Here is a 16,612-nt window from a genome sequence, read left to right on the forward strand (position 1 = left end):
ACGAATTTAAGATCCCAATGATGTATTGTAAATTCGACGTAAAACGCTCCTGAAACTTATTAAGTAAAGGCAGATGCCCTGCCGACAAGGAGTAATAAACGTGCTAGTAAATTTTCATTAGATATACATTATCTAAAATGTTCTGATCACAATAAAGAAAAAAAAACATCCAGACTGCGCAATGTTAAAATCTGTCGATATGAAACGCAGTATGATGCTAAAACAACGAAACACTTTCAAGAAAAACATTGTCACATCAAACATAAATGTACCAAAAGTTGTTAACTCAGATCATGGATTTGGTGAATACAAATTCAAGATATTGTCTACGTGATTTTCTTTTCATTAAAACTGCGACATAAAATAATTGATTTTACGTATTTAGTAATGCCAGAAGTTTTGTCGCACCATTATAATACCACGAGAGTCGATGTTTTACTATATGATGAACAATATGCAAAATATCCTGATCACAGAAAAAAAATCTGTATAATGTTCGTTTACATTGTTAAATCTACTAATCTGAAACGCAGTTTGATGCAAAAAACAACACAGCACTAAAAACCAACACATGTTGCATCAGGTATACACGTACCAACGGCTTTACCTCAGACCATGTAAAAGATTTGAATAAATTTTTGTGTAATCATAATTATGATTATTTCCAGATAAAAGTTTTAAGCCTTGTTTGCCGGTTAACTTTTCATTTACAACTACTTTCTTACAGTGAATCCCAAAAGATTCATACTTGTATACAGATAAGAAGCTTAATTTGACTCAGTTCTATACCAAGAATCCTTTTTTAAACATTATGGACCCGTTCAGTCTAGAACACAGTGCTAGAACCCAAACCAAGCGTGTCTAATTGGCTACAATGTACATCTGGAACTGAATAGCCTAAGATTTTATTTAAAATAGAAAGGATAATTCAGCAGTGCCTATTTCTAGTTTGTTTAAGTAGTTTGTTTACTAACTAAAAGAATTTGGATCAGTAGTATTTGCTTGATAAGCAATTTTAAATGTCTTTCATTAATATGTGTTTACAACTAAAAATACATTTTCAGCAAAATCCTTCTCTCTTTTGATAATTTTGTTCTTCGGCTTGGCCAAGATCAGGTGCCCATTTGCACATGAATGATATTATATATACGTAACTCTTTAAAATTAATCTAAATTTCTAGTTGCATTGCAAAAAGGAGATTGAGAGCTTTCCATTGGTATATTATATTACATATATACTACCTGCATCTTTGAAAAAATAACAAAATAGAGTCTCAAGTTCATATTTTTTGAAGTTATGCTGTTGCACTTGATTTTTTACATTTTAAAAAAATGGTTAAAATTATTTTAAATGAAACATTCCAAAATAGATATAGTTTGTTGTGGAGAAATCATTCTGATTAAGTTTATTTTTTACAGAAATGAAAATGGATAAAATTGTGGAAATTATGAATAAATGTGTGCAGATATACATTTGTTATATAATCTAAGATTTATCAATGTTTGAATAAATTCATAATAATATCAAAATACCAATTACATGTAGTTCTGACATGTATTATTTTGTTCTGACAATTCATATTTTACTCGTATTGGGAATTTAAATTAAGTTTTAGTTAATTTTATTAAATTTCACAGGATTTTTGTATAAATTGATTTTAAATATTCAACGGATAGGATCTTTGAAACACATGTTAACTCCAAAATGATAATTTTTACAAATATTTACTGATACAAGCAACTATTTTTTCTATGATCACTCCTAAAATGAAAAATACTCTGTGTATAGTCCGTAGTCCCGGGTCTCAAAATAGTCAATAAAAATCCCTGACATAGTTTTTCTTTGAGTATTATCAAATAAGTTTGAAATTCTCATTCCCATATAATTTTTCTTTAGAAAAAATGAAAGTACTTCAATTCATTTTTTCTTCAAATGTCCAAATATCAAGTGTAGAAAAAAACACTCAAAGATTAACAGATTAACCCATGTCCTTTATATATACTGTAATATCTTTAATGGAAATGATTTACTATATTACTATATTATGTGATTTTTTTTGTTTTTGCTCAAACAATATTTTTTGAAGAGTTGTATTCGATTTATAAATTTTTATTCAGTTGAATGTGATAAAAATAAATGTTATGCTTGAATGTGTATAGTCCGTAGCCTACTTGGGTCTCTGTTATAGTAAGAGTGAAATCTTTTAAACCGCTTGACAGAAATGGACAGAAATTTCAGAAAATCTGCCAAAAGGATGTAGTGTTACATAGAACATACTTGAAGTAATATTCATTTAACTTCATTTTTTGGTTAATCTGCAACCAACATGGGCACCTGATCTCGGCCAAGCCGTCTTACATTTTTGTTTTTTAAGATCGTAAAAGACCCTCTGGAATTAAAAAAAATCATTCTTCAATCTTATCTTTGAAAGTACATTTGCATATGTCTTCAAGAAATTACTTTTTATCGGTTCATATAAAGTCTATATTTTTTTGAGGTACAATATTATGCAATCAAATAGATTGATTGATTGATTGTATATTGTTAAACGTCCATCTCTCGAATTTTTCACTCATATAGAGACGTCACCATATGCCGGTGAAGGGTTTCAAATTTAGACCTATACTCGACACTTAGGGCCATTGAGCAGTGAAATTATTAAGAGAAAACGCACACATATATACGGGACCTAAAGTTTTTATGGACATATCCAAAAGCCGTGACTTTCACTTCTAGTGCCGAGCGCTTGGCGAAGGAACAGTCACCACCTATGTTTACGTCTTAGGTATGACGCGGCGCCGCGAACGAGAATCGAACCCGGGCCTCCCAATCACGATGCGAACGCTCTACCAGCAATCAAATAGAAAAATTAGTATATTTTCTATGAAAACATATAAAATGCTTAAAAATATAAATCCTCAAAGTTAAAAAAAAAGTATAGAACGTATGTAGTTTTCCGAAGTAAAAATATTCGCACAAATCATAAAGGAAACAAAAAAGCAAATAATCTAAATTTCAATCAGAGGCTCCATCAATTAAAATTTTATTAGCAAAGTCATCATTTGTTCATCAACAGCATATTATTTGTTTCAAAAAACCAAAAATAGTAAATGATCTATAAAAATGATCCCACTCAAAGACGACCGACTCTCATCTAAGCCCACCAGCTCTTAAATCATTGCATAATATTTTGTATGTTTTGCAGGTAAGATTCATCTTACGGTGTATAGGTCCTTTAAGGACGTTTACCTTGCAAACCGTGACTGATATGTTATGTAAATAAAGAGCAGGTCAAATGTATCTTGTCATGTTGTTAATTAATTAATATTTGATGATTTTCTTCTTCCTCTTAATTAACAGCTGTTGCAGGGAAATTAAGAGGGGGGAAAGGTTGTAGTCACGATGAGGGCGAATATAGAATAAGGAAAATTGAAAGCACTTTTTTGATGAAGTTGGGCAGGAAATTGCTAAAAAGAGCTAAAAAAAGGGTCAAATGCATATGAAAACGGGGAGAAACATAAATTGCCATTTAATCTAAGCAGCAAAATAAGAAAAAGGAAGAGCTTGATACAACATCTGTATATTGGTGTTCCCCACTGGTGATCTTAAAATTTTGAAAAAAAAGTATCCTTAACCTTTCAACCAAAAACAATATTCTGTCATTGTACACTATAATACTAACAAAGGAAATGACATGTTTGCAAAAACAACGGGTACCAAAGGTAACTAAAGTATAAAAAGGAGCCCATTAATAAGACTAGACATTAGTATTATAAAGTGAGTTTAAAATGGAGCTCAGTAGAAAGACTGACAGGTATTATAAAGTGAGTTCGCACCAAATCAATGTCTTGTCACACAACCACATAAAAGTCTTCAATCAAAAACATACATGATCTTTTGACATTTATACTCATGAAGTCAAGATTATTTGGACAAATCTACTATAATTTACAGATTATTATTTAAAAGCAATTAAGTCATTTTGAACTTGATCCAAGAAAACAATCCATCATCAACACTCATCCTTTCGTGCTTTTCTGTGAGAGTGGTGCCGGTGAATAAGAGTTTCTGTATTACCCCATGTTTGTATATTACCGATGATAATTCCATGGTACTAGGTGGATATGGGATTTTTAATTCAGACTAATCTAGTCATTTTGGCGTCTCATAAGCATATGATATATTAACTGCACTGTTAAAATTAAATAACAGGTAAATTAAAATTAAAACTATTCTTTTAATTTTACTTCTAAATTAATTTTTGAAGGTAATATATGCATCAGCTATTTAATATTGTCTTTATTCATTACATTTACGATTAACCTTAAGTAATTTGTTGTTAGTTAGAAATCATGCAGAAGAATATTTAAAAATTTTCTGAAAATTTGAATTACACAAAAACCAGTTTATTGCACAAAAGGCGTTGTTAATAAGCCTAATAATCAAGTGAACTTGACGCTTCGAGCACTTGTTAATTTAGAATTTAAATGATTGCATAAACGCTGCAAAGTAGTTTGAACCACTCCAACCTGAATATATTTAGGTCAAGGAAGAAGTAATTGATTTTAGGAAAAAAGAAAATTTTCGAGGTTAATAAAATTTTGGATGATGGAAATCTTGTTCAAGGACTTCTATCAAATAAGTAATTTTTACGTCACTTTAAAGGATCCTATTTCTTTAATTGCAATTTATGTCACGTAATTTTAAAATGGTTTTTATAACAAAGATTAATGAAAACTCAAGATAAAATATCCTTCACCTAGCTCATTTATTAATTAAGCAATTACTTCATGAAGAACTCCTTTATTTCTTTTATCTATAACTTTGCATTGTTTTGATGATATACCTATTTTCAATGACCTATTATTTGGGAAAATGACCTTATTCTTGCAATTGTAGTAATTAACACATTATGAAGAGCTAGCACTTATTTGATCTATATTTTTTATACCATTAGCATGGTGACAGCATTCTCTTATTCTGTAATAATTCATTTGACATATGCTCATTAGACTAAATTTCACGCTCCAGTCCACCAGGAAATAAAGTGCTTACGTCACGTGCCTTCTGCTATAAAATGGCGACGTGACAAATCATGCACACACAACCTTACCGTAAAATCTGAGGAAAGAGTCAAAAACGATTCAAAGATGGTGTTGTCTGTTTCTAAATCTCTTCAGTGTACCGTGTTAGGAGATGGCTTTGTGGGAAAGTCTAGTTTAGTAGAACGATTTCTTGGAGGAGATTTCAATAACGAGTATGTAGCCACGTTACAGGATGATTACACTGCAAAATGCAAAGTCAACGGGGAGAACCTCTTCGTGAACATCACTGATATTGCTGGAGAGGTATGTTCAGGGTCTTTTAAAAATGTATTCTCTCTTCATGATTTATATTTTTGTTTTCATAATTTAGACAAAATGATTTATAAAGCAAGAAATTATAAGTTTTGTTTCTATTCTTTACAGCATGACGACCTGACATCCATGGAAACACCTGACGTTTTTGTCGTCTGCTTCAGTCTTGCGGACAAAGACTCCATGGAAAGTGTGCTCAACTTTTGGATTCCAAGAATCAAGCTCCAAGATAAAGAAACACCTATTGTTCTGATTGGCACCCAATCAGACAAGAGACGAGCAAACAGAAAAGAACACGTTTCTACTGATGAAGGCTTCACTTTGGCCACATCCATTGGTGCTGCTGCATATGTGGAGTGCTCAGCAAAAGACACCATGGGGGTAGATGTAGCCTTTTACAGCATCCTGCTGGCCAGTAACCAGTGCACCATGGGAAAACCAAGTCTCTTTAAACGCATTTATGATAGATGAAAAGCTGGACAGAAATTGGCGCTATGGTCCTTGAGCCATAGTTCGAATTCATAATAATCTGTGTTCAGATACATTTGCAGTGACGAATTCTCACGAGATGTTTCGTCACTCAGAATTCCAGGAGTCAAGCGTCCATTCTTCACGAGACAGACAGGCCTTCACGTTAATTGCTGTCAATCAGGACAAATAAGAAGGACATTAATTGTCTCCACATGCTAAATCAGGAAATATTACAACAGAATTAAGAATTTTAAGAGACTTAATAATTTCTTTTTCTTGAGACTTCCAACGTACAAAGAAGCCTTTGTATTTTGTACTGCTTGAATATAAATATTTAATATCACCGACGAATTCTTAAGATATATTACATGTATTTATGGTTATATTTAATCATATGAAGAATTGTATCAATAAAAAAAATTCCTATGTTTTTTTTTATCTTTTATTTCAATTATGAAAGGAGAAGAGCTGTACTTGCTGCGAGTAATTGATAAACATATACTGGCTTTAAGTCATTTTAGATATACTAAACAAAAATTTAAGAGTGAAGCAAAACATTTTTTTTCAATTGTTGAAACCCCTGAATCATTTCATGAATCACCAAATTAATGCAATTTAAAGAGGATCTGGCCTTTAAGCATTTGGTCTCTAAAAATATTAATGATATTGACAATAATTATTGTTTATCGGGTATATATTTTACAATTATATTAGGAAAAAAAGGTGTAGAGGAAATTTCATTGAATCCAAATTGTAGAAATATCACTTCATGGACTTTCTAAATTCTTTTAATATAATTATACATGTTCACATATAATTTTTTACTTAAAATACTAGTTAAAACTGTTTAAGACTAGTTTAGGATGAGTTCAGTCCTTCAACATTTCAAGGCTTATGTCAAATTCCTTTCTCAGCAGGACAGAATTTGAAAGTGGAAAAACAGTAAACACAGCGGAATAATCGCATAAGTAACTCACCGCCAAGGTTAAACGATCAGTGCGGTCTTCAAACTAAAATATACTTCTCAAATCCTCTGAGCTATTTTAAAGACAGATTTGCTGCAGACAAGAAATATATGATAACGAACCACAATGGTTTAACTAGTTTAACTGTGTACCCAAGTTTTTAACCCCTTTTCATCTTCGATCAAAACAACTTTACAATCCAAATGCAAAGTCATCTCGTTTTTCATAATAGGAAGGTAATTCACTGAAACGAAAAACAGGGTATCTGGGTCTGCTTATCACAACATCAAACATAATGAGGGCGGGTTTAATGTGGTAGGAGACTTTAAATTTGACACCTTTTATTAGGTTGTTATTAATACTATCTCTGTATACATACATTGTCTGTTGATGATGCTCCGTGTGTACTTCCTTGCCCTCATACTGCACTGACAATCATATACACGAAGTAGCATCACCTTTCCTCTGGTACTATTGATGAAGTTATATTTAGAAAACAAAGGTGTTCAAATAATTATTTAAGGAATATTTAAAAACGTTAATCATATACAATTCTCAATACATGTAAATATGCCCAAAAATCGATGACTGAAAATAAGATTTAATTTTCCCTTCAAAATTTTATGTATTTCATGCATTTTCTCGATGTAAAAGATTTTCTGATCTGTAAAATAATTAATTTTTCTAATATCTGATAATGAAAATGACGTTTTAATACAAATAATACAGATATATTTTCGTTTCAGAGATGGACACTTCACATTAGAGATAGCTTGAAGGAGAGGTAAAACAAAAATGTCATTTAGTACTATAAGATTCTGTTTTCCCATAAAAAAGATAGAGTCGTGTAAATACTAGTATGCAATAATTACATAATAGCAAAAATAAACAAACCATTCTCTCTTTAACCTATGTAAGAAACTATCAAAATACATTGCTGGATATGAATGTATATATGTGTATGTTTTAAGAGAATTTCAAGACGAATGAATTAAATTTTATTCATATGGTTTCGTGGTATTTAATTTTACCTATTACCTCAATGAAATTGATATAATTATTTAATTACAGAATTATTGTATATCGTTACTTATAAATGATCTCATCATCATTACCATCTGAATATCGTCAGCAATGTCAAAATCAGAGGTGGACATTTCGGGCTTCACTTCATGAGAGCTATATCCCCTTTTTTAATGCTGTTTATGTACTATATGAGTAATCCACACCTACATTTTGTCACAATAAGCCCACTTAATATCCTGTTTTTTAATTGTTTTTCTTTGTGTTTTATTCTATTTCTGTCAAAACCGTAACAACTAATTTTTTATTAACAAACAGTCGAAGAAAGTGGAGCCTTGTCTATTTTAGTTTTAATTAAGTTTTATATTAATAATGACACAGATTTCTTGGCGTAGTTGTTTGAAAGGTACATTGTCGACGATTGACCTCCAAGGTTAAAATGCAAAACATATTTTCAATGATACCGTTTGTCTCGGAACCATTAGTAATGATAATTTTTATAATTGCGTAAACAAATTTGTTTTTCTTTATTGTGTATATTCTTTGCAAAACGTTACCTTTTTCATCAAGTGCACATTTTAAGAATACGAAGATAACGAACAGTATTCGGACTTAAAAAGTCCATTCAAATAGTACGTATCAGGAGCAGAGCAAGCACGGACATCTAAAATATCAAAATAATAGGATCTGTTGCCATTATTAAGTGAGCAATTCTTGCCATCTGGTCACGCTCGCTATTTTTATGTAACTTAGCAATAATTCTATTCTTTAGCTACTAGCTGATTAAAAAACTGACACTTATATTTAGTACTTTCGCTTGCAAAACTCAGGGATTCTCAAAATACTAGAATTTATTTGTTTATGTAGACTTTTTACCCCCCCCCCCTCTCTTAGGAAAATGCTTGATTAATAATGCAATTATACAACTTTAATAAGGTTTTTAAAAAGTTTAATTGCAAATGCTAAATTGAGTTATTAAAAAAAAATCTGTCCATTTTTATGCTGTCTGCTGGTATTGTCAGTACCATTTTAACGCTGACATAATCATCTCGTCCAGACGTCTTTAGTTCTACTCACGCGTCACAGGTAACCAAACAGAATTCAACCCACACTAGAGGGTCTAAAGAGTCGAGACAAGCAGGCGGCAGTTTTGACATCTTTTTGCATGTATCATAAATGTATGCAAATTCGGTCAATTGTAAGTAATAAAAATTCATCATTTGTTAATTACACCTATTAATATACGAAGCACATGTAATACTGCATTTGCTTGCACACGATTTTGAAAAGCATTAAAATTTTAAAACCAGTAAAAATATTGTATTGTTAACTTTTATGACTTTGTTTCGTAAATGTCAAGAAACTGTTTTACACAATAGAGAGTCTTTTTTGCAATGCTTGATTTGTAACATAACAAATTAACAAAGAAAGGAAAGGCGAGTGCAAGCACACTCTGACATCAGTAAATCGAGGTGTATTTATAGGTAGAAGATAACATCAACATGTTGATTGTGTTGAAAGCGTTATTGCATGAAAATCTCTGATAAACATAAAAAAAATTATAACAAGTCTTTGGTTTGGAAAAGGTGTTAACGTATTTATTATGATAATAAGGAATGTATTGACACATTTTTTCACACTATCATTACGTAACCGTGATTTCGTCAAACGGGATGGAGATGTTGATGTTTATCATCTCGGTTAGGGAATGCTCTACTTTTAAATCTGTTAATTTATTCATTTAAATCCTTTTAATTCAAAAGAATTTAGAATCCGGGTGGCTATTTACATGTACTATCCAATGGAAATCGATCCATTCAAACTGTATATTCAGAGTAAAAGTTGTTTACCAATTTAATCATTTAAAATCCTACTTTTCATATACACCAAGAAAGCAACTCCTGACTCACGGCCTTCTAAATACACCAAAAGTGTTAATCCAAAAGGAATCCTTGATTGTGCCTTTAAATAGTATTTATTTACTTGAAGCGAACTTTTGCGATGTCAACAACGTGATATAGGACTAAAAGTTTTCCTAAGAGAGAGAGAGAGAGAGAGAGAGAGAGGGAGAGATCCCCTCCTCTGAGTTTGTAAGTGTTCTGATCCTATTAGATCCTCTCTGTGTGCCACTTAATGCTGAGATATGTATGGGTGAATCTTAGAGATTTTAGGGTCATATCTTGATCAAGTGCATGTTTTATAACACCATTCCCTTTGTTTGAATCTGGACCACCAAACACTTCAAAAACGTTAACCTTGAAAAAAAAATCTTAAAATTTAGCCTTTCAGGAGAACACTTTTGATATCTAAATATTGTTTTATGAGTGCATAATTTAAATACCTTAAGTAAAGAGTTTAAAGAAAAGAAACACATTTTATCCATTTAGTGATAATTTCCTTCAGGGGGATCTCAGGTCTCCTGCAATGGATATTTCCTAGGTTAAGTCAATACTTTTGAAATATAAAACGCTGCCAGGATGTATGGTTAAATCCTGGGATGTTTTTAAGTGTAACATGACTCAACGTAAAATTAGAATGTTTTGGTATTATGGTCATGGTCTAGAAAACACGGAAATATTGCAAGGTCTGCGTCACCTGTGGGAATACTATATATAAGGCTCTGAACACGAGGTGAATTGCCATTAGATCACTCGTACGTTCACCAGTTACTAGAAGATTTAACAATCAGCAAGGAACGTTATAATGGTTGTTGCAATGCAGCAGAAATCTGTGCAGTGTATTGTGGTTGGTGATGGTTTTGTTGGCAAATCAAGTCTGATTCAGAAATTTGTCAATGGACAATTTAATCAAGAATATGTCGCTACTCTTAAGGACGATTACAACACGAAATTGTCCGCTAATGGGGATACCTATCGTTTGAACGTTTCTGATATTGCTGGAGAGGTAAGCTGAGCAAAGAATTTTATATCTATTTATGGCTAATAATAATACTCATCTTTATTTCGTATTTTATCCAAACCTCGATCTGAATGTAAATTCATAAGTTTTTTTTCTATATTACAGCATGAAGACTTATCTTCTCTAACAACTCCAGATACCTACATTGTTTGCTTCAGCCTCGTTGATGATGACTCTATGGATAGTGTGCTGAATTTCTGGGTTCCAAAAATCAAAGCACTTGGAAAGCACGTCCCAGTAGTCCTTGTTGGTACACAAGAAGACTTACGAAAGAATGGACATTCAGGGCACATTTCTACCACTGAAGGCCTCACTCTGGCCAGGACAATTGGCGCCGATGTTTACGTGGAATGCTCCGCAAAATCGGGAACTGGCGTGCAGGAAATTTTTCACAGTGCCGTAATGGCGAGTATCAGACAAAGCAAGAGAAAAGTTAACATTCTCAAACGAGTTCTGGGTCGCTGAAGTGATGACTTTCATTGACTTGTGATAAAGTGGTTCGTGCACCACTCAAGAATTATCTCTTCATACGAACGTCAAGCTTTCCAAAATCAAGGAAATCGTCTACGTTCGAGGCCCTGGAAGAAAAGGTCTGCTTCGCGTCTCTCTAGATGCTCCCTTTTCCGTTTGAAGATTTGTGCTGACGCCAGTAAAGACTGTTACAGTAAAATCTAGAGACTAAGCCATAAAAACGTTACAACAGTGATTGTAATTGAATGAAATGGCATTCAATAATGCTTTAATGCTTGCTCTATTTTGTTCATACAGCTTATGCTTGCTATTGAATAAAACTGTAAAATGAGCAAGAGTTGTAGATCTTTGTTCTCCAAAATCCTACTACTGACAACATTATTAGTTGTCAAAGATATGAAAAATCAAGACATGGGTTAAAGGAAACAAATCAACTAGCAAAGTAATTTTAAAACAATGATGACATCATTATATTTTTTTAAATTTAGAAAACTTGCATAATAAAATGGCTCTTAAATTAAAATAGGTGACAATTAGCATGCGATTTTCATTGTCAAAAATAGAAACAGGCGTCATTTGTTAACATATGGAAAGAACAGAAAAAGGAACTATATTTAGTGTCATAGAGACACAATCATTATGCAGACTTACAATATGCAAAAGTTAAAAATAGATCTTACATCTGTACACTCATCATAACTGAAACTAATATAACGTAATGGAAACTTCGAAGAAAGCACATGATAATTAATAATGATATTTTTAACTTTTTACCCAAACAACTTTGGAAAATTGAAAAAAAAAAAATTATAAACAGAAAATTATGTTCTCAAGATACATTGTATATGTAATACCTGTATTATTGGTATTCTAATTTTCAATTCATTGAACACGATTTTCTCAGCATTCTCCATTTAAATTTCTTATAAATGAGAAAATATTGTTAGATGTTTAGTTAACGAACAGTAATCATGCTTACCACAATTGGGATCAGGGCATTAACGGACCTCTGATAATATCGATCGTGGGATAAGGTACCAAAGAGGAATAAGCGTCCCCTATCGGAATTGTTTGCCATGTCATAATAGAGTATAGGAGAAATTCATAGTCAATTTAGAATTCAAAAAAATGGCCTTACATTTTTAGAAATAAAGATATATGTCAACATTAACAGCAAACTCTTGGACTTCGAAAGTGTGAATACCTTTTATCATCAACTTCTATGTAGTCTGCTTCGTTTATATAGAAACCTTTAAAATTATTTTGTCGCAAATTTATACCTTTTGATGCTGTTAATTTTGGTAATTTTGTAGGTTTCTAATTTTGTAAAAGCTCTTGGACTTCTGAAGTGTATATCCACATTTGATGAACACCTCCTATCAAATAATATTAAAGATATTGCGATAAAGTTTAAAATATCGCAATAACCAACCAAAATTCTAATATAATGTGCAAATCCTTTAGAAGGAAGAGTAGGACTACAGAAATACTTCTCAGAGTAAGTGCAAATCTTTTAAAAGGAAAGCAATACTACAGGAAAGCCGTCAATTATACCGTTTAATTCCTGAATTCTTCATCAAATTTATAATGCATATCAAAATTGAATTGAAAATCAATAAATCTTAAACTCGACTTCAATTTCTGTTTCTATTTATCTTTTTACTGGATGAAAGCATCAAGGATGTATAAAAAATGTTCTAAAATAATCGAAATCGTGTCCTTAATAAATAGCATATTAAGAGACAAATTTGAATCGATATTTGAAATGCAAAAATGTTTTAATGATCAAAGAAATTGGAGCTGTCCAGAGAACTTTTCAAGGAAGCTTTGCTTCATCAATATTTTTTAGAAAAAAATATTCCCGCCAGATTGTCTGGATTATGTTGATATAAAACATACTCTTGACAAAAATGATTGTTAAAGTGATTATAAATGCAAATGAAATATGTTCAATCGTCAACCCTATATTAATACAAGTAAAGGTCATCTTATATCTGTCAGAAATCCGAATTAATAAGTCCACAACAATTTATTTCCTTTCTCGTACATCACGTGAAAAATTCGCATGCTTTTGATATACAATTTCAATCTTAAAAATAAAATTCAGTTATCATTATTTATGGCTGTTAAAATGAATAAGCATTTCAACGTTTGTGGCGCGAGTTCTGTCTGATATGTGACATATATTTTATATGTCTCAAAAGATATTTAATATATAAAGAAACATATAAAGATATTTGACAGATCATATAACAACTCATGTCTGCAGTCATAAGCTTTAGAAATTTTTAAGGATCATCTGTTCTAGGAAATAAACCACGTAAATGAAAACAACAGCGCTTTTCTGTTAAAATAAGTGCTTCTTTAGTTTTGTAGGAATTTAAGCTGAAAATAGATATATCAATATATAATTAAAAATGTTGCACTATAATTGCATACTTTGGAATAAAGTAGGAGGATATGTTTCTTTGGGATATGGATAACCTTTAGTAATATTCTTTGCACAATAACCTATTTAACTTTACTTCACGTGATACTCTTACAAATAACTTTTCTCCCTCTGGATACACTTTTCATTGAAATGGTAACTGCAATAATCTTTGATCATATAAGAAAAAAAAACTATTATTATCGAAGTTTGAAATGTTTTGAGTAAGATCCTTTTATATTTATTATTTTCTCCGGTTTTATTACAGATAAGCCATTTAACCTTTTAAACTTCTTTGTTGATATAAAAAAAGTGAATTTAGTGCTGTGCCCTTTAAGAAAGTTCATGCTTTAATTGCCCCTATCGTTTTCAGATCTCTCTACTAAAATTATGTAATAAATGGTTACAAAATCATCTCTAGCTTGTCAAATACTTTATCATAAAAAGTCCAGTTGAAAGCATTGATGACTTCAGTTGATTAAGAAATAGCAAAATTAAAAAAAAAAATTAAGTATCCCACACCGTACACTTATAAATCCGTTCGCTTTTAATAACTCTATAAGCGTCTTGCAATTTATTTTTAGCATCCAGGCTTCCATTAAAAATGATAATGTTTATAATTATTGTTTAATTAAAAAGACCCGTTTGTATCTAGAGAAATAAATATTAGGACACATTGTCAGCACTTTGAAGATAAAGCAATACATTTGTCCTCATGTGAAAACCTTGCACGTTTTTATAATATAAAGGAATATTTAATTAGTTATATTTGGAAGATTAATCTGCAATAATAATATTTTGAGGAACCTAGTGCACATGATAAATACCGCGAAAAGAGCCAATTTGCCGAAACATACAGATGTACGTCTTTAAAAAAAACTTTCTAGCAGCTGTTCAAATATTCATGTAGTTTTACAGTTGAGGTAATGAAACATATGGAGAGAAAAAGTAAAAAAGGAAAAGAGCCTAAAAATAGTACGTTATCAACAATTATGCTTTTTGAAATCAATTTTTGAAACATGAAGTATGCCTGAAAAGTATGTTGAAGATGTTTTTGAAGATGATAAATATTTGTTTTTGTTTGTTTTGAAAACGTTCTCTCAAAAATGATTAAAATTCTACTCGTATTGAGATGCTTCCACTTGCCGGTGGAGGGCTGCAAATTTAGACCTGTACTCGGCATTATCGGTCTTGTGCAATGACGAATCAGGCCCCAGGATCAAGAAACAGAGTAAGACGTAAGTCATCAAATTTTGAATTGCCTGCATGTATAATGTTTATTAATTTTTGAATACATCTCTAAATTTGCAAATAACAACACTTTGGAAAACGATGTGGTGAAATATTTTTTAAAAATGCTTGACTTCTACTACATCTAAATAAAACATGAAGATTTTGACTTATACTTAAGACGTTTCATGATCCCAGGCCAGGAATCTGTGGCATGAACTCTCGGTTTATAACTTCTCATGGTCTCCACGTCTCATTTCCTCACTCTGCGACTGTAGAGAAAACGCTCTAAGTTAGTTACATTTGTAGAAATAAATGGAGAGATGTAGCATAAAGTTACCTTTGCTTATGTTCGGTCAACAACATAACAACAATAATTTGATGGTTTGAAATTTTATCTGTCCAAAATCATTGATCTGAAAATTTCATTTTAGTTGGAAATAGGTTGAAAATTGTTGCATGCAGTTACCTTTGCTTTTTTTCGCCCAACAATATAACTATATATAATGTATAAGAATTTGATGGTTTTAAATATCATTTGTTCAATATCATTGCTCTAAATTTTTCATTTAATTGTAGGTTGAAAATTGTTGCATGCAGTTATCTTTGCTTGTGTTCGGACAACGACATATCAATAATGATTTAATGGTTTTAAATTTTATCTGTTACTCTCGCCACCTGGGTAGTTAATGCTTCTACATGCCACATATTGCTTAATCCTTTAAATTCTTTCTGCGTCGTAAACAAGTTAAGTAAGGGAACACCATTCCTAAGAATAATCGTTCTCAAGCTGACAGTATCATGCAGCTTAGTGGTCATCTAAGGTAAAGGCCACAGATTAAGGTGTTACATAAATGACCGAGGTTAACACCCTGGAAATAAAAGTCAAAATCTTTCAGGGTATAAGCAGTATTCTGTCATATGATGAACAAAATAACCAAGTTTTTATGGATATATCATTTCAATGAGTGTGGATGCCAAGCATTTTATATTTTGAACGGGAAAAACGCCACCTGAAAAAATGAAGATACGAGTGTTTGCAATTGGTATTTATTTTTAGACACAATTTTCCCATTAAAAAAAAGGATTTGCATCGACAGTTGTTTTTTCCATTTGCAAATTCTTATATTCGTAATTTACATTGAAAGGCATTGGCATTGAAGATTTAAATTTTTGGCATGCATGAAACACTATTTTTGAAAAAAAAATCGTATAGCTTGGAATAGCAGCGTAAGATTTTTTGAAATTTTGAAAATTCTTTAATTCTTAATTTACATTAAAAGGCCTTGACATCAAAAATCATGAATATTTCATACGATATCAATATAAATGCATACCAGTAGCTTATACTTTTTAGGACGGGCTTTTAGTCTAATTCGGTTTGTGTGCACAAAGTTTGGGTTTCTTGTGTAATATGTATCTACCTAGTATAAATTTTCATCCACATACAATGGCAAAAAAGTCCTTTAGAAACAGCATTCCTTCATTCATTCGAATTGTAAAGTAGTGACAGTGCATTTTTGCAAAAATAGTTGAGACATTGAAAGATTCTTGAAGTTCTTCGTGTAGTCTGCACTTTGTTCACACAATAGTATTTAAGCTGAGCATTAAAAAGTATTAGACCCTTCGACCTTTTTATCATTAAATTATCTTCAACGCAATAAGTATGTTTGATAGGTTTAAGCTGATTTAAGGATAACTATTCAAATTTGTGCATGAATAATCCCGTTATGAAACTTCTTCCTGG

General features: G+C 31.5%; 2 protein-coding genes across 2 annotated transcripts; both read left to right on the top strand.

Moving 5' to 3' along the window:
- Positions 1 to 5,081: 5,081 nt before the first annotated feature.
- On the top strand, positions 5,082 to 6,227 carry LOC134230808 (cell division control protein 42 homolog). Its single transcript, XM_062712659.1, has 2 exons — positions 5,082 to 5,349; positions 5,470 to 6,227. The coding sequence occupies exons 1-2, from the start codon at positions 5,152 to 5,154 to the stop codon at positions 5,827 to 5,829; spliced, it is 558 nt and encodes a 185-aa protein (XP_062568643.1). The 5' UTR covers positions 5,082 to 5,151; the 3' UTR covers positions 5,830 to 6,227.
- Positions 6,228 to 10,445: 4,218 nt separating this feature from the next.
- On the top strand, positions 10,446 to 11,538 carry LOC134230809 (rho-related GTP-binding protein RhoJ-like). The gene is made up of 2 exons (XM_062712660.1): positions 10,446 to 10,721; positions 10,842 to 11,538. Exons 1-2 carry the CDS (start codon positions 10,521 to 10,523, stop codon positions 11,199 to 11,201), a joined length of 561 nt encoding a protein of 186 aa, XP_062568644.1. The 5' UTR covers positions 10,446 to 10,520; the 3' UTR covers positions 11,202 to 11,538.
- The last annotated feature ends 5,074 nt before the right edge of the window (positions 11,539 to 16,612 follow it).

This window comes from Saccostrea cucullata, unplaced genomic scaffold (assembly GCF_032062105.1).
Source record: "Saccostrea cucullata isolate Sc308-1 unplaced genomic scaffold, CSIRO_AGI_Scuc_v1 ctg73, whole genome shotgun sequence".
Classification (NCBI taxonomy): Eukaryota; Metazoa; Mollusca; class Bivalvia; order Ostreida; family Ostreidae; genus Saccostrea; species Saccostrea cuccullata.